Source organism: Pangasianodon hypophthalmus, chromosome 27 (assembly GCF_027358585.1).
Source record: "Pangasianodon hypophthalmus isolate fPanHyp1 chromosome 27, fPanHyp1.pri, whole genome shotgun sequence".
Lineage (NCBI taxonomy): Eukaryota > Metazoa > Chordata > Actinopteri > Siluriformes > Pangasiidae > Pangasianodon > Pangasianodon hypophthalmus.
This window is the reverse complement of record NC_069736.1, coordinates 8,904,882-8,932,840: the sequence shown is the minus strand read 5'-3', so window position 1 is coordinate 8,932,840 and position 27,959 is coordinate 8,904,882. Positions and strand designations below refer to the sequence as shown.

Sequence of the window (27,959 nt, the reverse complement as noted above, 5' to 3'; positions counted from 1 at the left end):
GAGACGGCACTGGGCTCCTCCGCGTCTGTGATGAAATATAAGACCAAAAATGTTTTCGGAGATGAAGGCATTCCTGTTTTCTTGTGGTTTGTTTTGTTGTAAATGAAATGCTGCCCATGTTATAACACTGAGAGACCTCAGACGCTTGTCATATGATTCGCATTCGCTGTATTGCATTATATAAAGATTAAAAAGTTTTTAAAGATTAAAAAGTGTTTTTCCTAGATTATTTTTAAACAGTATTACAATACTACATAAATAAAGAACACATTACAGTGTTAGTAGCAATTTACCGTAATTCACTTATTTACATTTATATATTCAGAATTATAACTATATATTCGGATTTACATTTATATATTCAGAATTATAACTTCATATTCCTATTTACATTTATATATTAAGAATTATAACTATATATTCTGATTTACATTTATATATTCAGAGTTATAACTTCATATTCCGATTTACATTTATATATTAAGAATTATAACTATATATTCTGATTTACATTTATATATTCAGAGTTATAATTTTAGATTCAAGATTTATAAATTATATATTCAGAGTTATAATTTTATATTCAGGATTTCATATAATTTCCTGTTTGGCTCTTTATTATATATATATATATATATATATATATATATATATATATATATATATATATATATATATATATATATACAGTATATACATGAGAGTGATTTCATACGCTCCTCTTTCGAGTTATTCATATATATATATATATATATATATATATATATATATATATATATATATATATATATATATATATATATCTCATGGCTGGATATCTTTCGTAAATAAAGTTTTTTGCTAAAAAGTGGCCTTGCGAGTTGTTTGATTCCGTCTTGTTTGAAATACACAGTCGTTTAGCCTCATATCAAAAAGCCAAGTCTAGACCCATCTGTTCTTAATCATTTTAGAACAATCTCTAAGATACCTTTTATCTTGACAGTTTTTAAAAAAGTTTTTTTTAATCAGTTTCCTTCATTTCTAGCTGAAAATGATATTTTGGAGAAATTCCAATCTGGGTTTAGAGTACACCAGAGTACAGAGTCTGTGCTTCTCAAAGTATCTAATGATTTACTTTTAACTCTGGAAAGTGTACCATTTTAATTTTACTGGACCTCAGTGCAGCGTTTGATACAATGGATCATGCTATTCCTCTGGATCATTGAAATGTGGTGTTGGCATCCAGGGAACTGTCCTGAAGTGGTTTGCCTCCTACCTCAAAGACAGGACATTTTCTGTGAGGATTGGTAATAAATTACCAATAGCAGCAATTAGTAGTAGTCTACCTCAGGGCTCCATCCTAGGCCTTATGTTTTTCTTTTTTTGTTCCTTTATTGACAAAATCCTTGCCCACTTTTTTTGGAAGTGAAGCACATTTCTTGCACAGCTGATGAAGGACTTTTGTCTGAAATGTCCAGTTTCTCTGGAAATGTTGTACTATGCTTAACTTAACCACACTATCTATATACTTAGCTTAACTACACTATCTATATGATGCAATAAAAATAATTGAAGTGTGGTGTAGTACACAAAGTTCCAGAGATACTTGACGATTCAGACAAAGGTCACATAAGTAGTATATATTTTTTTCATGTAATAAAATACAATTTTGAACTGACTGTGCTGAACACAGGTTTCTAAAGTACAACAGTAGGTATAATGGTTACAATACTGGATAGAAAGTAAGTGATTGATATCTTTAACTGTGCCTTTATTGTCTCTATGCATGCATGTTTCACTGTGTTGGTAATACTAATTGACAAGTTTAATTTGTATGGCACCTAAGCCAAGTCGCATAACAGTGACAGAATTTGTACAGCATTAAAACAAATAATTACAAAGTGAAACAATAAAACACATAAAACCCTAACTATAAGTGTTGTGAGAAGAGGAAAGTTGCATATGTGTATATGTGCAAGGATTATCAGCACAGTGGTGAAAACTAAGACACTGGAAGCAGATGAATAATGAAAAGGGGCGGGCCAAGTACTGATACCCGGGGAACACCTAGTGTAAAGTGGCAGCAGCTGATTTCTGTTTGCAAGGGGCAAAAATTTGTTGGTGAAGTCATAAACATGGCAAGAGTTGAGAACTCTTATGTCACTAGAAAGGTTCCGTGGAAGCCAGAGGGAATGTTAACAGGCACTTTAGCTCTTCCCATTTCCTCAAATGTCTTAGCATCCAGAACCAGCAGGAAAGTACCCTTATCCTAAACCCAACACAGAAAAGAGACACTTTCAGAAAAAACTGAACTGCAGACAGTTTGATAGAATATATTTGGTTGAATGTATCTATGTTTGAGAGTTTTTTAATGAGTACTTGAGCAATGTCATACCTCAATGGGTGTGAGGACAACAGATAGGATGACCCCATCATCCTCTTCCTTTGCATTAGGTGAGGGGACAAACACAGGTTCAGATGGATAGAGGCCTGGCTGACACCATGCCTAACAATTGAACACAGAAACAGATATACAGTTACAATTTGGATGAGCATTAAAAAAAATTCATAGCATCATAACTGTATAATCCAGTGTGGGTTTTATATGCCATCTTCTTCGCAAGGATTAAATAACATAATATTGTAGCAATAATGCAATAACAAATTTAATTTTGACATTATTTCCTTCCTAGGACAAAAAGGACCTCTGAAGAGTTTTGAAATACATTATACAGTATTACCAAAGGTATGTGGACATTTAACCATCATACCCATATGTTAACCTTCCCCAAACTGTTGCCACAATGTTGGAAGCACAAAAGTGTCTAGAATGTCTTTGTATGCTGTAGCATTATGATTTCGCCTCACTGGGGGGTCCCAAACCTGTTCCAGCATGATAATGCCACTGTGCACAAAGTGAGCTCCATAAAGACATGGTTTGTTAAGGTTGCTGTGGAAGAGCTTCAGTGGCCTGCACAGAGCCCTGACCTAAACCCCACTGAACAACTTTGGGATGAATTGGAACGCAAACTGCATGCCGGGTCTCCTTGCCTGACATCAGCGCACAAACTCGTTAATGCGCTTATGGCTGAATGGAACAAATCCCTACAGCCACTTTCCAAAGTCTAGTGGAAAGCCTTCACAGAAGAGTGGAGGTTATTATAGCAGCAAAGGGGAAACAACTCCATATTAATGCCTATGATTTTGGAATGGGATGTTCGACAAGCACATGGGGTGTGATAATCAGGTGTCCACATACTTTTGGCCATACAGTGTATATCACTGGTATAAGCATACCTTGAGCTTTTTACTCTCCAGGTCTATTTTGAGCAGTGAGTCTGCCACCAGGTGACCAAAGCCACAGCCATAGAAGTAGCGGTATGGTTTGGTGTTGCATCGGTCATAGTGAATGTGTGGGAACTCCAAACCACCGTAATTGAGAAGTTCATTGTCATGGAGATCCTCAGACATGCAGAACACCTGGTAGATAATTTAGAATTTCAAAAAAAAGAACTCACAACCTTGTAAAACCAAAAGATTTGTAAATACAGCTGCAATCCATTGTACTTGGAGCTCTGAAAAACCTGACCTCAGACATGGGAAAATGATGTCATTCAACTTGGAAATATTCACCTTGCCCGAGTTCTTTGACATGAACAAACCTGATGTCGCAACAATATGCTGGTGCATGGTCAATGGGAAGCAGAATTATTATGAAGCTTTTGTTTATGTAGTATGTTGTGTAGCTGTTTTGGTATGAAAAGGTAATGTATTTGTAATGTATTTGTATATGTAATATGCATATAAGTATATTATATAATATAATGTATAAAGATTTGTAATGTAATTCTGCTGAGTTCAGCCCAAATTTACTAACATGAAAAGACCATTGTAACAGATAGAATTGTTATGAGGAAAGATGAACATAACAGTTGACCTACATTATACTTAATTTCTTTTTGTTAACTGCTCAGCAATAATTCATGTAGGTCTTATTAATGTGTTTAAAGTAGGCCTTGCTCTGGGCATCTATGTTTTTCCGAGTCAGTGCACTGAGGGCTTTTAGATCAGAACTCAGGAAAATTGACTTTGAACTTTCTGAGTTTCGAGTACAATGGATTGTATCATAATTTTTGAAAACATTCTGAGCACACAAAAGGATAATTTCCACAAAAGACTAATATTAAAATTGTTTATCAATTTACATCACTTATGTTATAATAGCTATAAGCAGTTGTTCCCTCATCAGACTTTCTTTTTTAACCTATCTATCTTGATGTTAATAAGACGAATATGGAGAAACCATAAAGCCCTCCATCCTCAAGACTTTCCCATGTTGGTAAAAGTAAAGGAAGCCTTATTTCTAACTGTTACAAAGTGCTAATTCTGAAGACTCTTTAAAAAATTTTAAATAAATGTTTCCTCATAGAAAACTTCATCACATTCCACAGGTTTTTGAAATTTGCTTATGTGGAATGTCCCTGTGTAAGTTATTGCTACAAAGACAATGATGTATTAATACAAGTGCAATAATATAAACCTGACACTTGCCTTGCTTCTGGAACTAGTGTCAGAGTCATACTATTATAGAAAATTAATCAACACATTCTGACCAATCAGAATTGAGAACTGAAAAGTGCTGTGGTATAATGTATATTACTACAAATGTATATTACTACAGTCCACTCCATTAGCAGCTCACTTTGTCTTTACTGAGGCAGACCGCAGAAGCAGTGCTGTTGGGCCGTGTGTTGAGGTTCTGGTTCAGTGGAGTATCATTGGTAATGCGCAGAGGCAGAACAAAGCGGCGAGGAAAATAATTGTCTATGCTGTTGTATACCTGAGAAGGAAACCAAACGACAGACTAAATTACGTGCAGATTACAATAATGACCTCTCAAATGCACAAGAAGATGAGAAATGCACGTAACAATGAGAAAAACTGGAAAGATAGCATTAGTAACCTCATCCAGTGCTTCTCCAGACTTGCGCAAATTCTGAAGAAAGTAGATATTGAGGGCCTGGCCATCATCTGAGCAGCACATATCCACTATGAGGAAGCCATCCTCCTCAAATGCATTGATCTGGTGGAAGGTGGATAGAGCCTTGGTGTGGTACTTCACTGGATTCACCTATTATGTAAACAGCAAAAATTTCTGTTAATGACGTTAAAAAAATTTTTTTTTCAAATCAAAATGTCTATTATGTTCACGCTTGCAGCATTCTGTAAATATAAAGAGTATCAAGTGCACATTGGTTACTAACTATAAGAGTTAATGCAACACTGGTCATCCTGTATAAAATAAACAGAGAAATATATTTAAGAGTGAAAGTCTCAAAATAATTTTGTTATTTAAAAAACTTGAGTAGTGGTTTTAGCTTGGATGTTAAGGAGGCTCTTTGGTGACACCTTTCCAGTATGTTTGTTTACAACATGGAAGACAGTCTCTTGTTTTGGGTCCCAGTAGATACAGTCACTTATGCCTTTCCCCCTCATTCTAGATGTCACTATCTTAGCCAGGTCCAACTTTATGGGCTGTTCGATGAACACCACATAGTTCTCAGACATGGCTAGGAATAATAAAAAAAAAAACAGGATTTTACATATTTTGCATCTATACGGAAAGTTTCATCATTCAGTGATTTCCTCAAATACATTACAATGTTGAAATGAAAGCTATAAAGAGGAACAGTCATGTTTCACCATTTTTAATAGTGGACAGTGCTGTGCCATGTGAGAGCTTTGAAAAAATATTCATCATTTAAGCCATTTCAGCCAGAAGTCAAGTTTGTTATTGTCTTCATATTACATATATTGTTATTATATCCACCTTTGTGACCACTCAGAGAATAAGAAATGTGCATGGTCTATCCAATAATTCATTCCCTTGACTTATATTATAGTTTTATTATATAATATAGATTTACAAGAATTATAGTTGCAACACTTTTGCATCATACCTAATACCACCACATGGCAATGGGATAAGTTACAACAGGCTTTACCTAAATTCAAACTCGAAATTCTTCTTAAAATCTAATGGCTTGAATATACAAATGTTTCTCAATTTGTATAAATGTTTTTCTTGAAACTCTATTGTTTTGTTGAAAACTGGGCTCACTGAAATTCTGGCTTTTTCATGGCAGCTAAACATGTATAACCTCTTTCAGAGTTTTTGTGGTGCAGACTGGCTTTGTTTTCTGCAGGAAATTTAACAGCATAGATGCCCTGATTTAACGTCTATTGTTTAGATTAAATTATGAATGCAACCATGAGTAGCTGTTGTGTGTCTGGTGTGTGCATTTACCAAAGCTGTGGTAATAGGAAGGCTTGCTTTTATCAGCAGGAGAAATGGAACACAGCACCTTTGCCCCCTGCAGTGTATCATCAAGGTCTTCTTTCTTCGAGGGCACTCTGATAATGTTGTAGAAAGCACCTACCAAACACATGCAACATGTGATTATGACTTACCGTAGATCAAATCTTATGCTCATGTATGAATGGAAGTGAAGAACCTGGAACCTCTTTGAATGAACCTTGTGCGAAAGCTTGAAATACATTCATAAATCTCTCTACTGGTGGAACATAACAAGAAAGAGCCTAAGAAACACCCTTAAACCTGTTGTGATATAATAAGGAGAAAGAGCCTATGAGCAAAGCAAGGTAGTAGTCAAGGTGCCAGATAAGAGCAGATCTTCTCCAGACCAACCACATGCTGATCCAGAAAATACTTGCTGAACCAGAGGAAAAACGTCTCCAGGTTACGTATGTAACCATGGTTCCCCGAGGGAACGAGACGCTGCGTCACTGAATCACGTGTCTAATCCGTCCAATGGATGGGCAAGACGTCACGGGCGGGGTGACGTAGCGACCCGGCAGCATAAAAGCCCGAGCGGCGAGCCCCGCGTTAGCTTACTGGAAAATGAAGCAAGTGCCGCAGGGACGCCGGAAGTGTGGCACCGAGACGCAGCGTCTCGTTCCCTCGGGGAACCATGGTTACATACGTAACCTGGAGACGTTCCCCTTCAGGAACTCGAGCTGCGTCACGAAACGCTATGGGAACGAGTATACCCACGCCGCCAGACTTACAAGTCCCTGCATCCAGGAGGAGGCAAGCCTAAGGCACAAGGACAGAGGAGCCGGGAGTGGCTCGGGTATCTAGGTCATAAAACCTGGCAAAGGTCAGGGGCGTGGACCATCCCACCGCGTTGCAGATGTCCTGTAAGGACACACCTGCCAGAAAGGCCTTAGAGGCCGCCACCGCTCGGGTAGAGTGACCCCCAAGGGACTGGGGAGACCAGAGGACTCGAAAGCCAGAGAAATGGATTCTACAATCCACCGGCTGAGGGTCTGCTTAGAAGCAGGAAAACCCCTCTTAGGGGGACCAAATCAAACAAGCAACTGGTCCGCCTTTCTCCACAGGGCAGTTCTGTGGACGTACGCGTCCAGTGCTCGCACTGGACACGTACAATTGAGCTTCCGATGGTCGGGCTCCCTAAAGGGAGGAGGACAGAAAGCCTGCAGCACGACCGGCCGTGGTGCCGAGGAGGGGACTTTCGGTACGTACCCCGCTCGGGGGTACAAGAATGCTTTGGCCAAACCAGGCGCAAAGTCTAAATAGGAAGGGGCCACCGAGAGGGCCTGAAGATCCCCCACTCTCCTAAGAGAGGAAATTGCCAAGAGAAAGGCAGTTTTCACCGTCAGAAGACGGTCCGAAATCTCCTCTATGGGCTCGAAGGGGGGTTTGCAGAGAGCCTCTAAAACCACGGCCAGGTCCCACGAGGGGACCCGAGATCGAGCAGTTTCCTCGTAGAGGGAGCTCTGGACTGGAGGATGGTCTCCACAACCTCAGTTGAGAGACCGGAAGCGCGGAGTTGTGCCCCCTCAGAGGCCACACCCACAGCTTCCACAGCTCCAGGCGGGGGTGAAGATGGCCCCCCGCCTGTGAGAGGAGATCCCTCCTGATCGGAATCTCCCATGGGGAGCCGTCTAGGAGGGAAATCAGGTCCGAGAACCATACTCGGCCCGGCCAGAACGGGGCTACTAACAGTAGACGAATTCCGTCCCGGCGCACTCTCTCCAGAACTCCCGGGAGCAGAGCGACCGGAGGAAAGGCGTACAGACGCAGCCTCGGCCACGGCTGTACCATGGCATCCAGTCCAAGAGGAGCTGGATGAATCAGAGAGAACCAAAGGGGACAGTGCGACGTCTCCTGCGTCGCAAACAGATCCACCTGGGCTCTGCCGAACATACGCCATATGAGCTCCACCACCTCGGGGTGGAGTCTCCATTCCCCGGGCACCGGCCCCTGCCTCGACAGGGCGTCCGCTCCCACGTTGAGATGACCAGGGATGTAGGCCGCTCTCAATGAGAGGAGGTTCCCTTGGGACCACACAAGGATCTGGAGCGCCAGCCTGTAAAGGGGGCGCGAACGCAGACCTCCCTGGCGGTTGATGTAAGAGACCACCGTCGTGTTGTCGGTGCGCACCAACACGTGGCGGCCTCTTAGGTCTGGGAGAAAGTGTTTCAGAGCTAGAAACACGGCCAGCATCTCCAGGCGGTTGATGTGCCAAGTGAGATGGCGGCCGCTCCACAGACCACGGGCAGGACGGCCACTCATGACCGCTCCCCATCCGGTGAGGGATGCATCCGTCGCTAGCACTACGCGGCGACCAGGAGCTCCCAGGACTGGGCCCTGAGACAAGAACCCAGGTTCTCTCCACACAGCTAAGGCACGGCGGCATCGCCGCGTGACCTTGATCATGCGGAGCGGGTTTCCTCTGTTTCGGAAAAACCCCCTGGTCTTGAGCCACCACTGTAGGGGTCTCATGTGCAGCAGGCCAAACGGTATCACGTTGGACGCAGCTGCCAATAGGCCCAGCAGTCTCTGAAACCGCTTTACAGTGAGTGACCGGCCTACTTTCACTCTCGCGACCGCTGTGAGAACCGACTCGATCCGAGCAGGGGACAAACGTGCCTGCATCGTGGTCGAATCCCACACGACGCCTAGATAAGCGGTTCTCTGAGCTGGAGAAAGCACGCTTTTCTCGGCATTTAGTCTTAACCCCAGTTCCTTCATATGGGCGAGAACGGCATCTCGATGCCGAGCCGCCATCTGCTCTGAATGAGCTAAAATCAACCAGTCATCGATATAGTTCAGTATGCGGATGCCCTGTAGTCGCATAGGAGCCAGGGCAGCATCCACGCACTTCGTGAAGGTGCGGGGTGAGAGTGCTAGGCCGAAGGGAAGAACCCGATACTGGTAAGCTTCGCCCCCGAAAGCGAACCTCAGGAACTTCCTGTGCGGGGGAAGGATGGAGATGTGGAAATACGCATCTTTTAGGTCGATCGTGACGAACCAGTCCTCGGACCTGATCTGAGACACGACCTGAGTGACCGTAAGCATCCTGAACTTCAGTCGAGCGACTGAGAGGTTCAATTGCCGCAAGTCCAAAATGGGACGCAGCCCTCCCCCCTTCTTGGGAACAATGAAGTACCGGCTGTAGAACCCTGACTCTCTGTCGTGAGGAGGGACCACCTCGATGGCCTCCTTCCTCAGGAGAGTACGTACTTCCTGCTCCAATACCAGAGCCTGCTCGGGACCCACCACAGTGGGAAGAACCCCAGAAAAACAAGGTGGAGGCGAGCCGAACTGAATTCGGTAGCCTCTTTCTACAGTACGCAGCACCCAATGAGACACATTCGGCAGAAGTTTCCACGCTGCCAGAAAGCTCACTAAGGGAATCAGTCTCTCGAGACTGACCTCTGGTGTAATAGAAGCGGTTAGCTGGGTGCCCTGAGGCGGCGAACCGACATGGGGGAAATGAGCTAACCGCTGCAAAGGCCTCAGGAGAGGCCGCGAGCCTCCCAGACCCGCTACATTGCCGGGCGAGAACTGGGAGAGGCGCTCGCCGGAGACCGCTGCACTCTGAAGCAACATAGGTGGCAGGGTTGGCAGATCGACCTCCTGAGGGCACTGGGGGGACCCGGGCACCGTAAGATGAGGTGTACGCTGCGTCGCCCCAGAGGGGCCCGCCCTCGGAAGCCCTGGGCCAAAACCATCAGGGCTTCTTAGCCGCGGCCCTTCTGGACATGAGGACGGTCCTCAGATCCACCTTAGTGCCCGAAGGGCCGGGCCTTTTTTTGCTTTTGGGCCTCCCTGTAGGAGGGGGCCGTACACGGAGGGGGCTGCCCCCGCCCGGCAGCCCCACGAGCTAGAGAGCGACGGGGGAGGAACCGCTGGAACGCCGCCGCCTGAGCACGGGCCTGCTGGTATCTCTCGACGACGGAGTCTACCACGTCGCCAAACAGGCCCGAGGGAGTAAGCGGGGCGTCCATGAGCACGACCCTGTCCTTCTCTTTCATATCGGACAGGGTCAGCCAGAGATGCCTCTCCGCCGCCACCAGGACTGCCATAGACCGACCGATAGCACGGGCGGTCTCCTTGGTGGCGCGGAGGGACAGATCAGCGGCCCGCCTGAGCTCAGCTACCTGCTCAGACGTACTCTCCCCCTGCTCATCCAGCTCTTTAAGCAGGTCAGCCTGTAGGCCTGTAACACCGCCATGGTGTGCAGACACGCACCGGCCTGACCTGCTGCCGTGTACGCCTTGCCTACCAGCGCTGAGGTGGTCCGCAGCGGCTTGGTAGGCAACGCCGGAGCCTTCAGGGACGATGCAGCAGCAGGGGACAGATAGCTGGCTAGCGTCTGTTCAACCCTGGGCATCGCCCTGTAGCCGGAGTAGTCCAGCCCCGCCACATTAGCGTAATGGAAAGAAGTGGGGCTGAACAACCGGGCCGAAAACGGCCTATTCCAGGACCTCGACACCTCAGTGTGGAGGTCCGGAAAAAAGGGCAGGCTCCGGGGCGGAGGTGGCGGCCTACTGCGCAAAAAACGCTCCTCCAGTCTAGAGCCCTGAGGCTCAGGCCGTGACTCAGCAGGCCAGTCAATGCTAAGCTTAGCGACTGCCCGCGCAACCACCTCGAGCAGCTCCCCGTATTGAGGAGACTGCGGCTCAGGGTCGACGCTCTCCACATCGACCTCCTCGGAGGACGATAGGTGGAGCGCCGAGTCCGCTCCCCGGGGGGAAGAAACCGCAGAGCGTGCTTCCGAGCCCAGGGAGGGGACAGAGGACCTGGAGGGTGAGGAAGGAGAAAGGGACGGGCCCGTCTCCATTCCCTCCGCCAGGTCCATCTGCGAGCCCCACGAGCGCAACCGCCGCTCTGCCTCGGCAGAAGCGGGGCCGGCACCGTGAGGCGCGCTAGTGAGGGCTCCCTCCTCAAAGAGAGCCCAGCGGGAGCGGAGAGTGCGCAGCGGTAAACGCTCGCAATGTGCGCAGCCGGCTCCCTCGAGAGCCGACTGAACATGCTCCGCTCCCAAACAGGCAACGCACAGACTGTGTGTATCCCCGCCCGTAATAAATCGCGGACGGGGAGGAACACACGGCCTGAAGCGCTGCCCGCTCTCGCCCTTCGTCTTATCCTTGGCTTTAGGCATGCCAACGATAAAACACCAACCAGACAGAAAATAGACAGACAATAAACACAGAGCGCTTGCTGAAAACAGGAAGCTAACGCGGGGCTCGCCGCTCGGGCTTTTATGCTTCCGGGTCGCTACGTCACCCCGCCCGTGACGTCTCGCCCATCCATTGGACGGATTAGACACGTGATTCAGAGCGCGGTCATGCGGGGGCGTTCCCATAGCGTTTCGTGACGCAGCTCGAGTTCCTGAAGGGGAACCTTTCGATGCCCAGAGGCTCAAATGAGTGAAAGGTGATTCACCTGTTAAAGAATCACAGATGCCTTAGCTGATAATGGGAGCCTTTGCTCAGACAGGACCAATTCTACTCAGGCACATACAATATTGTGGTGGTCCGAAGTCCGGACCTCAGTGTTACTGGATCACTTTAGCCCAGGTGCCTGGCCTACCTGTCATATATACTGTATGCTAACAAATATCATCACAGTTGTACAAAGGGAAAGAATCAACTCCCATGCTTCTCTTTAGGTTCAAGACTGAACCAAAGATATTATGGCAGAACAGTCCAGGAGAAGACAACCTTTCAATCTGCCCAGCTACCTACCAACAGCTAAGAACCTAGAGCCATGACAAGTATCTCTGGCCACTCCTATACAAAACATTCTACCCTGGCAACATGTAGAATGAAGGTTGCATATTCTGAGAATTTACTTCCCCATCACCTCCATATTATTTTATCCACCTTCTCCACCAAGCCCCAGACTACAAGCTCACAATCGCTCTGATCCACCACCATTCTGCAGTCCAAGATGGAGGATGCAGATCTCAGACTGTTGAAGTGTTGAAAAGAATCATGGAAATCCAGTGTGAGAACCCCATCACATCAATCACAGATCGAATGCAATGGCTCTTGGACAAAGCTCTCCCCTTAATCAGGGAAGAGAAACTGATTAGAATTGCAAAGAAGGAACAAAGCCTCTCCCCTGAGCAACCAGCCCTCAAGAAAAAAGAAAAAAAGTAAAGGCAGTACTCCCAATAAATTTCAAAACCTCTACCCTAAATAACAAAGACCTGCTATGCATCACACAACTGCACCTTTCCAAATGACCCCTAAACTGAATGCATCCCCATTCAGAACCATAGACAAAAACAAGCATGAAAGAGGTGGGTTGGGATCCAATGTCACTTTACACCATAAAAAAAATCTGCCAACACAATCTCACTACTGAAGATCGGTGTACTGAAGCTTGGTGGTCACATGGGCCACACAAAGACTCATTGGACCTATAGCTATCTCACTGAGGGGTTTCACAAAACACTGACTATTTTCCAGGAGAAACTGGCCAATACCCATAACAAGATTGCTCCGTGCAGTCTCCTACAATATCCAAATGATCTGCTTATCATTAGCCTAGGACCACTGGCATGCTTCACTGGAACGTACACTGAGCTCAATAAAAAGGAGGAAAGCAGACTTCAAAGTAAATAAGAAAAACATCCAAATCTGTGTCAGTTGAGGTGGTCTGAGACCTCCTATGAACTACCACAGCCAACACGCTTCACTCGTCCCTGAGATTTTTGGGATTCAGTGAGATGGCAGCCTGATTGTACAGAGCCAGCAAAGGAGATCTCCCAGGACAACAACCCATACCATGGACACCCAAGACATATAAGTGTCTTCTGTTCTTCAGATGTGTATGTGTGTCATGATCTCACCTTTGCTATTATAGGAGTTGCCCATGTTGTAGACTGTACCATCTTGGTCAATATGGGGGTGGGCAGTTGCACCATTAACAGCAATGAACTTGCTCCAGTCCACCTTGACATTGTGGAAATACCATAAACAGTGAAAAGAAAACAGCATCCAAACCATTTACAAACGTAAAGTGCTGCATTCAGAGTTCAAAACATACTTGGAAAGTTCCTTGTGATCATAGTCAGTTTACACAGGTACTTCAGTTTCTCTCTGGATGGCACATTCAGATTATTAAATTTATTATTAAAGTTATCAGTCTGAGGTTGCCAAATTTGTCTTGAGTAGAGGTGATGCAAGATGGCTTTTTCAATAGTGTCTAGACCTCCACCTTTAGACATATGCACTTCCCTTTAAGTGACCAAAAAATCAGAGCTAGAAAATATGGACTAATGACAATTTTAAAAATTAAAAATAAAAAAGACTTATATGATTATTTATGGGTGGCATGGTGGTGTAGTGAGTAGCATGCCCCCCTCATAGCTCCAAGGACTCCAGGTTAATGTCTGCTCAGAGCTTTGTCCCCTTTTATTCTATTTATGCATAGAATAGAAAATCTGTTCTTGAGATAAGCAATGTCTCTGATTAAGATGCTGTCTCCTCCAATGTCCTCCATGCAAAATATGTTGATTTTTAAGCACTGATATTATCAAGTATGTCATATTTTTGTATTTAATATTGGAATCACATGTAATTGAGACACGTCTGTGTTTTAGGCAAACACAAACCAATGTGCGCAATTACACACACGTTCACTGTGCACATGTAACTCAACCGATAATATGCCACATGCTCAAATATAAATAAAGTCACAAAACATCTCATAAATAAATGTAAAGCAAAATGTGCATGTATAAATACGGATTCATATAATCATAACAAATTCCCCAAATAAATGCAAACATGCATAGAATAAAAGAGAATTGCAGCTAATTTTACAAATATAATGCAAATGTACAAGTATGTGCCATACAATATGATTCAAATCCATGTTATCTTTCAAATGTTATGCTACAGATACAAATTGTTTTACATGTTTTTGTGGGACATTTGTGGGATTATTCAAGAAAGTATCTATATTTGTCCATATATTTGAGGAATATGTTGTGACTATTTGAGACTGTATGTGCTGTATAATTATGTGTATTTTTTGCTTTGTGTATTTGTGATTATCAGGGAATGTAACACTGACATTAATTTAAAAAGAAACTTGATAGAGAGAAGTCATTTCGATGAGAGTGAAAAATGACAGATGGTTCCACGTTACGTACCTTATCTTTTGTTTCTAGAGTGTCCGTATCAATTTTGTACATAAAGTTCGTCTCTGTGCTGACATAGAAGTCACCTTTGTATTTGACAAAGCTCACGTTAGCGTTGTCTGTGGGCTCTACAAAGGGAAAATTGCACTATTAAGCGAATTAGCTTATCTGTTCTAGGGTGCTGGAAGTTCATGACATCAAATAACAAGAAATAATCTTAAATCTTATTGCTTAATCTAATTACCTTTCTATATTCATATAGAAGGTTAATGTCAAAAACATGATGTTTAAACTCCTGTATCAGTAATGTAATCAGTGGCATGTAGGACACAGAATAAACATAAACAGCACTTAGTGTGCAAAGCTGCACATAGCATGAACAAGGTGCAGCACAAACATTTAGTTAGTGGAATGAAGACATTAGGGAGGAAATACTTCAGCTAGTACCTCGCTTCTCCATGTGTGGGTTACATACAGTAACACCTATGGTCTTATGTCATAATTGTCTCAGTATAACAGCATAGGAAGTTGTCTGCTCTCGTACTCAACAGATATATTGAATCTTTGGTTCAGAGCTGATTCTTTGAATTTGTTAACAGTGAGACTTCCTTGATGTCATTAAAGTTGGGTCTTTAAAGCACTGTATCCTGTAGAAGTCCTCTAATCTGAATTGTTAAGGCTGACAAACTGAGGGAGGTCAGTACATTATGGGTTGAACCTTGAGGTTGCCTCAAGGGATTTTTTTTTTTTTGCAAGTGCATGGTTTAAATCAATGGTCTTCAATCTTATTTACAAAGTGCCATTGTAGCTGCAGGTTTTCATTACAGCCATATTGCAGGCACACTTGATAGTTGATTGTAGACTTAGATGAACTGATTAAACAAGTGAAAGGTTTCTGGATAAGACTGAAGACCCCTGGTCTTTAGGCCAAGTTGCCCAGAGATAAAAGTAGTAGTTTTGCTTGCGTGTAGAGTGTGTGTGTGTGTGTTAGATCCTAGACTATAAGTTCATTACAGTGTAGGATAGTTTCCAAGTGAATGGAGACATTTTCTACAGGACTAAATAAAATTACACTCAACATTCAATGTCTGCAAATGCATTCAGACAATTCATACAATATAAAATGAATGACAATATGTATTGTAGGAGACCCATTTTTTTTTTAAATAATTTTTTTTTTTTTTTTGCAGTTTGCTGCTAATAGGTGTAGTATTATTTTAGGTAACCCTTGTCAGTGATCTTTTATATTTGTGCATCACCCCTCAGTTAAAAAAAAATTGATGACTTTGTTGCATAATGGAAACATAATCACAACTATTTTTGTTGCAGTGTTTGAAAGATAACCACAGTATTATAATTTTACCATTTAAGGTCCTATAAATGGTATTAAAAAAAATAGAAATATGATCCACAGAGGTATTGGATATTTGAAATGATAGTTCTCTGACTGACGATTTTGTTTTGAATTCCCAAGCATCTACTTGTATAATACTGTTTTGTTTTGTGGAACATTATAATTCTCAGTAATTAACAGGAAAAGAAGGCTTAATTTTATTTTATTAAGCCAAATCATTAACTCTTACTACATGTGGACAGCACATTCTTTTATGCTTATACTTTGAGTTTTATAATAGCAGCACGTCACCATCAGTTAAAGTTGTGGTCTTAGTTCCTGCCCTGGTGTTCCCGTGTACTGCATATTTTTGTATAATTTCTGTTCTTACAAAACCGACCCAGCACAGTAAGGTATTAAAGATTTGTGTAGAAATTTAATGAAGTAAGGGAATGAAATATTAGGGAAAACACAATAAAAACCTGGATCTGCCCTGGGATTGTGTAGCACTGAAATACAACATCTGCACATTTTTGCATTCGTAACCAGTAGACTATACTCACTCAACCTATCAAAGCGGGATAGGAAGCGCTGAAAGATATTCTTGCATGGGTCGGGGAGAGCAAGAGTGCCAAACTCAGACACCACGATTCGATTCATCTCACTGTTCTGCTTGTAGGAGTCACTGCGCAGGAAGCGACTCCTGTAGGTCACCTGACCATCAGCAATCTGAAAGCGGTGCATCAAGGCCATTCCATCAAACCAGTGATTAAAGCTGAGAATAGAGAGAAAATAAAGAATGTCATAAATTGGCTACTACTAGGTTTGTGTAGGGGTTTCAGAGACTATTCAACTTTAATACATACAATCACTCACTGTGGGGAGCTTTTTAGTAGTCGCAGCAGTGGTAAAGAAATGCAGGCTAAATATACAGTGCTTCGTTATATTAAAAATATTTCAGACTAGATGAAGCCAATTCTACAGTCAATGCACATTGTTTAAGGCCATTTGACTTAATGGAATGTTATCACATAGGTGTGCACAACCTTTTTTTTTTTTTTTTTTTAAATTTCACTCCGGCGTGCTCCCAAAAGAATTTCTCCTGCAGTTACTTTTCAAGGCAAAAAAATAAATAAATAAAATAAAACCATGCACTGTAGCATAGTGACTTCTATGATGACCTGTGCTGCTAATTGCAACCATCCATTCTCTCTACTGCTTATCCTAGGCAGGGTCACAGTGTAGCCTGGAGCCTATCCCAGGGGACTCGGGGCACAAGATGGGAGACACCCTGGATGGGGTGCCAGCCCATCACAGGGCATAATCGCACACACACACTCATTCACATACTAGGGACAATTTGGAAATGCCAAGAAGCCTACAACACGTGTCTTTGGACTGGGGGAGGAAACCAGAGTACCCAGAGGACGGGGAGAACATGCAAACTCCACACACACACACACACACACACAGAGGGCTGAGGCACGATTCTAACCCCCAACCCCAGAGGTGTGAGGCAACAGTGCACTGTAAACTTTTAGTGTACAGTTTGCATGTAGAAAAAAATTTTAATGATTGTGGACACATGATAATGCTAAAAATTGTAGAAAATTGAGCTTTTTCCATTTCATTTGGAAAAGCATAAAGTTTTACCAAAGTTTTTAATAAGTCATGTTGTTTAAAATAGCCTATAAATATCCCATCTACTTTGTGGACAAGACTGATTTGGCATCAACTGACTCAGAAACTCAGTGTCAATCAAAACACCAGCTGCCAGTTACCACCAAAGCATTTCAAACCCTCGTGTCCTTGTGATCACATGACATGACAGTTTGAACCACACAGTTGAAACACTGTTTTGAAACACCAGTGCTTTGAATGCTCGAGACAGCTTTGAAACGTCGGTATTGAGCATCACATCACTACCAAAGAGCATAAATGATAAACAGCCCAAGGTCATGCACAAAATGCATGTAACTTTCAGATCCAGAGGATAATCAGTAAACATGGTCTACATGACCACTTTTTTTGCATGTTGCAAAGTTCAAAACCCCACCTTACTTTATTGGTCATTAGATGAATTGGTTGAGTGCCGGAATTTCGAAATTTTGCTGAGTTGTACCACTAATTAAACATTATTTTGTTGTATCACATTGACAATAATATTCAATCTATGCGCATCAGACTGAAAATGTATATAAAGTGTGCAGGTGCTTTATTTGAAGCAGTTTAATCAAAGTTCTTGGGTTTATCATTTCTATAATTTTTTGCAAACTACAAGATGTCGCTGTGTTTGATACTCTGAGGCTTCAATACATTTCCCAACACAACCAGGGAAAAGCCTCAAAGCTTCCCAGGCTTCATCCACCCATTCCTACTAGAAGACAAATCAGTGAATCAGGAGACCCAAGAGGAGTAGCAAGGGTCATCCATGAAATAGCAATCAGGAATAATAAAGTCTCAAAACTCACACAAATTACTAGCTAAACGGCAAGACTTCACACCTGGCCTAGTGTTCATGTGCTTTATATACTTTACAAAAAGGAAGTACCTTTAATAACTGAAGAAGAATATTAGAATTCAGGGGAGGTTGCAATCTGGTGGCATGGTGGTGAATGGTGACATTTTTTGCTGTTGTTTAGCATCATTTAAATGCACTAATAAAATTTCCTAAAACAAAATAGTGATATTCCAATATTGTTTGTTTTATCTATGGAAAAGATGACTAGTCAACAATAGCTTTATGCACTATTTATTAATATTCTCCAAAGCTGAAGAAAAATAATAGTGCAATACTGATGTTGATGGTTTGATTGTATATGACTATATATTACTATATACACTATATTACCAAAAGTATTCGGTCACCCATCCAAATGATCAGAATCAGGTGTCCTAATCACTTGGCCTGGCCACAGGTGTATAAAATCAAGCACTTAGGCATGCAGACTGTTTTTACAAACATTTGTGAAAGAATGGGCCGCTCTCAGGAGCTCAGTGAATTCCAGCGTGGAACTGTCATAGGATGCCACCTGTGCAACAAAACCAGTCGTGAAATTTCCTCGCTCCTAAATATTCCACAGTCAACTGTCAGCTTTATCATAACAAAATGGAAGAGTTTGGGAACAACAGCAACTCAGCCACGAAGTGGTAGGCCACGTAAACTGACGGAGAGGGGTCAGCGGATGCTGAAGCGCATAGTGCAAAGAGGTCGTCGACTTTCTTCACAGTCAATTGCTACAGACCTCCAAACTTCATGTGACCTTCAGATTAGCCCAAGTACAGTACGCAGAGAGCTTCATGGAATGGGTTTCCATGGCCGAGCAGCTGCATCCAAGCCACACATCACCAAGTGCAATACAAAGCGTCGGATGCAGTGGTGTAAAGCACGCCGCCACTGGACTCTAGAGCAGTGGAGACGCGTTCTCTGGAGTGATGAATCACGCTTTTCCATCTGGCAATCTGATGGACGAGTCTGGGTTTGGAGGTTGCCAGGAGAACGGTACATTTCGGACTGCATTGTGCCGAGTGTGAAATTTGGTGGAGGAGGAATTATGGTGTGGGGTTGTTTTTCAGGAGTTGGGCTTGGCCCCTTAGTTCCAGTGAAAGGAACTTTGAATGCTTCAGGATACCAAAACATTTTGGACAATTCCATGCTCCCAACCTTGTGGGAACAGTTTGGAGCGGGCCCCTTCCTCTTCCAACATGACTGTGCACCAGTGCACAAAGCAAGTTCCATAAAGACATGGATGGCAGAGTCTGGTGTGGGTGAACTTGACTGGCCTGCACAGAGTCCTGACCTGAACCCGATAGAACACCTTTGGGATGAATTAGAGCGGAGACTGAGAGCCAGGCCTTCTCGACCAACATCAATGTGTGACCTCACCAATGCGCTTTTGGAAGAATGGTCAAAAATTCCTATAAACACACTCCTCAAACTTGTGGACAGCCTTCCCAGAAGAGTTGAAGCTGTAATAGCTGCAAAAGGTGGACCGACATCATATTGAACCCTATGGGTTAGGAATGGGATGGCACTTAAGTTAATATGTGAGTCAAGGCAGGTGACCGAATACTTTTGGTAATATAGTGTATGACAAAAGCAAACAAACAATTACTTTTGTGTGTCTTTACTCACTGTTGATTTCCAAAATCAAACTTTCCAGGGCCATTGCGAAGAAGATTTCCGCGGATCCATGTAGGGATTGTGCCTTTGATGGTGGTAGGGATAGGTTCTGGAGTCTCCTCCATACTCCGCAACAGTGGGGCAATGTCTTGAAGACCATGACGCTCCCTGAAGGTATTTTTTTGCTTGTTGTTCAAAACTGAAGAAAAGACAAATACAGATGTCCAGCAAAAGACCTTTATCTGTTATGAGTAAAATTTTAAATCTATATACAGCACATACATAATATATTGTATGTATGACATCCTGTTTTAAAACAGAATACCATTCAAAAATATAATAACAGCTTTAAGGTACGTCATATTCTTATTCACACAGAAAAGTCAGACACTTTTGGAATGTTTTTCCCCACTAATGCAGAGAATAATGTGTTTCCGTACCTGGACATGTGTGAATTCCATACGTTCTACATACATAATCTGCTCCTATTCCTCTTAGCAAACCTGCCTTTCTATTAAAACTGTGACTAGGTTCAGCAACAATGAGTCATGGTATACCAAAAATCTCTGACTTGCTAACCTTAAAATACTTAAGATACTAGGGTAAGAAAGTCTCAATCCATCTCACTGACGTCATTACTAGTGAGCAATAACCATTTTGTAAGACAAAAGCCATAAAACCTCTCTTCATCTCAGCACATTCTCTGCTGTACTATGTACTATGCTAGACTATTTTGTGGATATTCCCTATCTGGATGTAATTTTGAAACTCAAGAATCATGAAATGACCATGGTCTAAAACACAGTGCTATCAAAAATAAAGTTATTTTAAACACGAGCACTGAGAGCATGTACTAAACTGTATGAAACTGGTTACTATTTGAAGATTTTGATTAAATGCTATACACTCACAGTCCACTTTAATAGGAACACCTGTACATTTATGCAGTTATCTGTTCAGCCAATCATGTGGCAGCAGCACAAAGCATAAAAATCATGCAAATACACGTCAAGAGCATCAGTTAATCTCTAAGCTTCACTTAAACTATAGAGACTGTTGTGTGTGAAATTCCCAGGAGATCAGCAGTTTCTGAAATACTCAAACTAGCCCATCTGGTACCAGCAACCATGTCACAGTTAAAGTCACAGAGATCACACTTTTTCCCCATTCTGATGTTTGAACATTAACTGAAGATCTTGACCTGTATCTGCATGATTTTATGCATTCTGCTGCTGCCACCTGATTGGCTGATTGGATAACTGCATAAATGCGCAGGTGTACAAGTGTTCCTATTAAAGTGAGTGTATGTGTGTGCTTTTCTGTTTTCATTACAGCAGCTGATCAAAATGGTACCACAAACAAAGCCTGACAGAAATTGTGGTTAGTATATTGGATTGTATATTACATATTATCGTACAGTGGGCCTCATTTATCAAGATGGATACGAACGGATTTACACAACAAATTTGGTATTTGGTATGACAATCCCATAATTTTGGAAAATATTTGTGTCCTACTTGTGCACCTGAGTGTGTGTAAATTTATGCATAATAAGACTAACTCTACTGTAAACTTTGATTGATCAAATTCAACTCATAAAATTTGCATGGACTACTGCACTTTTATATATGGATTATACTGTTGAGTTTAAATTGTTTGTTTCTTTCCATTTACAGCATTTATCAGATGCCCTTATCCAGAGTGACTTAAACACATCCTCATGCTAGTTCATTAGGTCAGGAACTAAGAATACCATAGAGAAAACTTTGTGAAACCCAGTCATTTTATATTATTGCCATTAATTAAACAATAAGAAAAATAAATTAAGAGAAATGAAACTACTAATTTAATTATGACAAAAGAAATGACACTGTATTAATGGAGGATGGGCTGGTCTCCTTCACGTGCTGATACACTGCTAAATATTTTTTATTGGCATAGAAGTGAGTCAAAAACAATCCTCATCTGCCTTTCTGCCTTTTCTTTCACCATTTAGTAGTTATATCGTGTTTCCAGCCCTCTGTGTGCTTTACCTTTTATGGAGTTTGGTGGGCTTCACTGAATGCAAATGAGCTTTGTTGAGAACACGCTGTGCACTTTACAGGTGATCAACATGCACACGAGAGCATGAAGAAAATCAGTATTTCTGATACTTTTCTAAATCTGGCAAAGTTTTACTAAAAGATTGATAAATTGTTTCTTTAAGAGAATATTCAGATGTAAATGTGTTTTTTAAAACCCCAGATAAACACCACATGCATTATAGTTTAACAATTTTTAATAAGATATCTTTACTGAAAGCACACATATTACATTGCAAATTTAGAAGATATTGATGGGTAACATGTTGATTTCATATCTTAAAATGATTTAAAATTATTTTATCTGCCCCTTAAAGAACTGTGAAATTTTATAGCATATAACTTAGAGTAATCTGAGAATTTTCAGTAAAATATCATTCTTTTACTCAATCCATTATTAAAAATGATCCAAAATCTATCATTAGGCAGGATATGGCACTGAGTTGTTTTTTTTTCTTCCTTTTTTTTTTTTTTTACATGACAATCTGCAAGCCAGTTTAGTATTTTGGCCAAGCTGGAAGGATACTGTACAGAATGAATAACAGTGTAAGTTTTAAAGAATGTGTCCTTGGCGAGTAATACCTGTGGAAATGTAGGGAACTTTCAGACAACAAGCATTTTAGTAGCTAAGAATATATGGGGAGAGCTCTCAGAGCACTTCAGTGCAAGTAGTAGCTGTGAGTTTGCATTAATCATGAAAGCACACTCTGGTGTACACAAGTGCTGGAAAAGCAATGAAGGCTGAAAGAAGGCATAAACAAGTTTTTGGAGAATTTATTGATGTTAAAGCCTTAGTGAAATACTGACCTGGAAAAAAAGGGGAAAGCAATGTTCCTTAAATTAAGACGCACTGTAAATTCTTATATAATAATAAAGTAGAAAATTAACCAAATAATCCAAAAGCCTTTAAAAAACTGCTGATGCCCAGCACAAACTCTGAGAATGAATGGGCAGGGGTGTGGATTCAAATGTACAAACTCTGCAAAGGGCCGGTGTGGGTGAGGTCATGTGATAAGCCTTGGAGCACTACTGCTGAGCTTGCAACAATAGTGAACAAGTTTGACAGTGCAATATTCCAGTTGATCTTGACTTACAATAGAATATCACGTATGGCTTCTGCTTAGTTGGAATGAAAACTTGCACTCACCCTGGCCTTTTCTGGATAAGATTGGACACCCAGGTCCCATAACAATAATTGCGGTTAGAAGATAAAAACGGCAAAGTCCATTAAAAAGGGAAAGAACATCAGATAAAATGAAGTGGTGTCAGAGTTCACAGGTGGTAAAGATAAATATCATAAAATAAATATAAATATAAATATAAATATCATAAAGATATTCATAGTTGTTTGTCTGAATTTTATCAGGGGAATATAGGGCCTATTAGTGAAGATGAAGATCCTGTCTGCTACTTCTGTAGAAAACATGGACATCAGACAAGACAGTGCATGAAGAGTCAAAGCACAAGAAGAGTAACAGCAACCACAGAAGAACCCAAAAGTTCTCAGGATGATCTGACTGAAAAGTTAAAAAAGCAGTGAATGCTTATGCATGTGATCTACTCCTACAGGGGAAAAGGCACCCCTTCTCTTTCCCTTTGCCTTTAGACTTTCCTGTGACCCCAGTAAATATGAAGCAATATTACTCAATCCATTTTAGTTAATTTTGGAACGGGTTGAACTTTACTCGAGTACAAAGCGACGTTTCTCTGTGAAGATAGCTCCCTCTGGAGAGTGTGGTGAGATTGTTCAGATGGTGAACAATCACTGCTGATATGACCACAGCTGAAGCACCAATAACATTTTCACTATATCTGTAGAGACAGAGAAGTGGCACACATGGCAGAAGTGATTTGATCGTACCTGCTGGATGAGGCTTTCCATGAGACATGGTGAAAGATGATGTGCTGCTGATGGCAGCACGGAAAAAGTGGAAGTTGATGCGTTGGGCTGTGGAGGAAAAGACAGAGAGACCGAACAGTCCTATATCAAAATCCAGTACTGTGTGGTACTTTAGAAATTAGCTCATTATATTCAAACACTAATTTCTTTGTAACAGTGTTAAGTGAAATTACATTAAAATTTTTCTTTGATACCTAATATAATACTCTGTTCTCTTCTCTATGTAAATCTGTACTATTTGACTTGCATGCTGATGTAAATGCTTCATCAGGAAGGCCAAGATTTTTTGCCACCCCATGGTATTAGCATCTTTAACACTTCCCCACCCATGTAGGGGTTCTGTCACTGCCAACTGATTTTAGGGTAAATCATAGTATATTTGGTCAGATAAACAGTTTTGATGGGAAAAAAAAGGAATAAATAACAATAACAACAGATTATATTTAATACATGATCACAAGTGTTTTATTTTACTGTTCTATTAGTGGAGAAAGTGTACTGAATTCGAAGGTTTATGCGCTCTTGCTTAGAAAATACGCTTATATGCTTAAACATATATGCTTACTTTGTTGCTTTGCTTTCCTGCCACTAAACACTAACAAATAAAAGCACTGTGGAAAACAACGAGGGCACTGGAATGTAACTGTAATATTACAATTAGTAGGTGTGAACGTGTTTGTAACATGTGAACAAAGAATAAATACTTCCAAAATGGCAGAACAATCCCGTAATGCGGCATGACTTTGGCATTACCGTAATACCATACCTGATGTGTGGCTAAAAGGCATGGCAGACCTCCAGTTGTTGTTATGCAATCAGATCTAAATCTGCTTAAATTTATCTTCTGGGCATTTATATTTTCAGTTGGAAAATCTCCATCCAGAAATAATACTGATACTCAAGACGTATGAAACGACCTAAGATGAGACCCCATCTGACTGAATAATATTGGTGTGCATGCCTTTTTTCTGACACATGATAAAAACACTGATCCCACCCTACCCATTATTTAACTGTAAAATGACATACATTACTGACAGACCCAGCAAGTGTTATCTGTTACCTCTGTGGCCAAATGAGGACATAGTCACTGACACTAGCACAGGGACACATATGTGAATAGACTCTGATGTTCAATTACATAAACCTAAAGCTACAAACATATTTGATAGCCTGTAGAACAGAGAAATGATCACAAATCAAAAATAAAGATCAGACTTACCTATCATGGCTATCTGTAACTATTTTAACCAAAACTGAAAGCCTCAAAAAGAAAACCGCAGCTGTAGATTAGATTATTTTTGCTTTGCACTAGAGCAGGAGTGCAATCTTTGGTCGACTTATGTAAACATGCTTGTAACTGGGCCACTTCCTGGTAATAAAAATAAGTGTGCCTAAACCCTTTAGAGCAGGGTTTCACATTTTCCCAAAGGTATTTATGTTAAATCACCTAACAATGAATTGCTTCAAAAACAGCTTTAGAACTTGATCTGGGAGTAAAACAAGCTTGTGCTCAGTAAACTGTAACAACAAAGTGTGAAGTGTAATGAATTTGATGGATAAGTAAGCAGAGAAAGGGGAGTAAAAAAATACAGCTATCACTGTTCCTGCATCAGTGACATTCACCATTGATAGGCATCAGAACCTTGACATCATTAGCCATATGGTTTAATTGACATGTATGTGTATGCATATGATAGACTTTTTTGTTCGTTTGTTTTGTTTTATTTTGTTGTGTTTTTATTAAAACTCATACATGGGATATATAAAGTCTACACATCCCTGTTCAAATTGCAGATTTTTATGATGTAGAAATGTCTGATAAATTATGTCAGATCTTTTTCCACTTTTAATGTGATACAGTGCCCAACAGGAACATTTTAGGGAAGGAAAAAACCCACTAACCTGGTTGCATAGGTGTGTACACTCCTTAACTAATACTTTGTTAAAGCACCTTTTGCTTGTAATGCAGCACTCAGTCTTTTTTGGGTAAGCCCATCTTGATGTGGCAGTTTTATTCTACTCTTCCTTGCAAAAATGCTCCAGATCTATCAAATTGTGAGTGGCTCTCCTGTGCACAGCCCTCTTCAATTCATTCCACAGGTTTTCAATAGGATTTAGTTCTGGGCTCTGACTGGGCCATTCCAAAGCATTGATCTTCTTCTTTGGAAGCTATTGTTTTGTTGAATTGGATTTGTGTTTTGGGTCATTATCGTGCTGAAGCATGACATCTTCAGCTGTGTAACAAAAGCCTTCGGGTATTGTGCCACAATAGATTGGTATTTAGAGCTATCCATTATTCCCTCTGTCTTGACTAGAGTCCCAGTCCCAGCTGAAGAAAAGCAGCCCTATAGTACCATGGTTCACTGTCTTCACTTCACTGTGGTTAAGAATCTGTCTTTGCACCATCATTTGGAAATTATTCCAAAATGTTCTATCTTTGTCTCATAAACCTATGACACATTTTGTCACAATTTGAGGGCTTGGTTGTTGTTTTTATTTTGTTTCATTTTTATTAAAAAGGGCTTCTGTCTAACCACCCTACCCCATAGCCTAGACATGTGAAGAATATAATAGAGATTGTTGTCACATGCAGGCAGTGACCAGTACTTGTCAGCTATTCCTGTAGCTCCTATATTGTTGCTGTAGATTTCTTGGTAGCCTCTCGGATAAGTTTTCTATTTGTCCTTTCATCAATTTTGGTGGGACATGTCGCTGAAGTGCCCCATTTGCTCCACAAATTCTTTTGTACCCCTCTCCTGATTGATATCTTTCGACAATGAGATCTTGTACATGCTTTGTAAGCTCTTTGCTCTTCGTAAGCTCTTTGCAGACCATGGCCTGAGCCATCAGATGAAATCAAAAAGATGTCAAGAAAATCCTACAGAAATCTTTATTTGGGATTAATCAGAATCACTTCATTGATGACAGGTATATGATAATTACTTTTGAACATGAGTTTGACACTTTTTTATATCTACTGTAGCTTTTTTTGTTTACTTAAATTTTATCATAACTATTAATAACATACATTAGCTTTATTAATTATTATTAACATTTCTATTTATATTAATATTTTGAACTAATAGCATGTGCTTGTTCTAATATGTTTTCATTTGTATAGTAACAACTAATGCACACTGATTAAACTAAGACTAATAATAAATGGATTTAATAACATGTAATTTAACAAAGAAAAATGTATAATTGCTGATATGGTGACGTTTTATGTATGCAAACATTTATTTAATATTTATGGAATATTATTTCTATTTGTATATTATTATTAATAGGATAATATTATGATGCTTTTTTTGTCTGATTAAATTCAAAAGCGAGTAAGAGTAAACAGGCTGGGGAGGTTTTGATTGTTTAATCCTGCTATAACATAAATGATAACAAGAATTAACTTGTTTCACAGATGTTCCACAATACTAAGTGTAACTATAAACTAATAAAAAGTATGGCATGCTGTTCTTTAATTAAAGAACAAAATGTATCATTGACAAATTGCTGTGGTATAAGAGAAAAAAACACTTTACGTGTGTTATTATAATAAAATTATATTGTTAAAAAAACCTTTAGGGTGGGAATGCATCACACCACATCACACCCTGTTGTTGATTATTTTTCTATGAAAAATAGAAATACCCCATCGTGATTTATTTATTACATAATGTATTGACATTATTGACATTACTGGCAACTTTTACATCTTCAAACATAGTAGTACACAAACATAGTACACAAAGTTGCCGGAGAAAAAGGATGTTTCCATACACAGTGGGATCCAAAAATCTAATACCACACTGAAAATCTGCAATCATTTTCATGTAAAATTGGAAATAAACTGAAAGATTTAGAATTTTGAAAAATTTAAACAGATCATTATTTAAAATTAAGCATATTTGTATTTATATTCACTCACTCATTTTCAGTAGCCACTTTATCCTGGTCAGGGTCATAGTGGATCTGGAGCATATCCGGATTTAGATTGGAAAGACCAGGCGATGTTTTTCCACTCTTCAGCTGTTGAGTTTTGTTGAGCCTGTGC

At 41.0% G+C, this 27,959-nt stretch overlaps 1 protein-coding gene across 2 annotated transcripts; it reads right to left on the bottom strand.

Moving 5' to 3' along the window:
• Window positions 1–1,733: 1,733 nt before the first annotated feature.
• On the bottom strand, window positions 1,734–27,959 carry LOC113531529 (carotenoid-cleaving dioxygenase, mitochondrial). 2 transcript variants are annotated; one of them, XM_026922308.3, is made up of 13 exons: window positions 27,834–27,959; window positions 23,867–23,953; window positions 19,937–20,123; window positions 16,365–16,576; window positions 14,481–14,596; window positions 13,173–13,275; window positions 6,287–6,415; window positions 5,389–5,549; window positions 4,943–5,110; window positions 4,682–4,819; window positions 3,277–3,459; window positions 2,375–2,485; window positions 1,734–2,248 (listed from the first exon to the last, which is right to left on the bottom strand). In XM_026922308.3, exons 1-13 carry the CDS (start codon window positions 27,868–27,870, stop codon window positions 2,135–2,137), a joined length of 1,746 nt encoding a protein of 581 aa, XP_026778109.3. In that variant the 5' UTR covers window positions 27,871–27,959; the 3' UTR covers window positions 1,734–2,134. The 2 variants fall into 2 exon arrangements, with proteins under 2 accessions (XP_026778109.3, XP_026778110.3); XM_026922309.3 differs by lacking the exon at window positions 27,834–27,959 and adding an exon at window positions 25,128–25,286.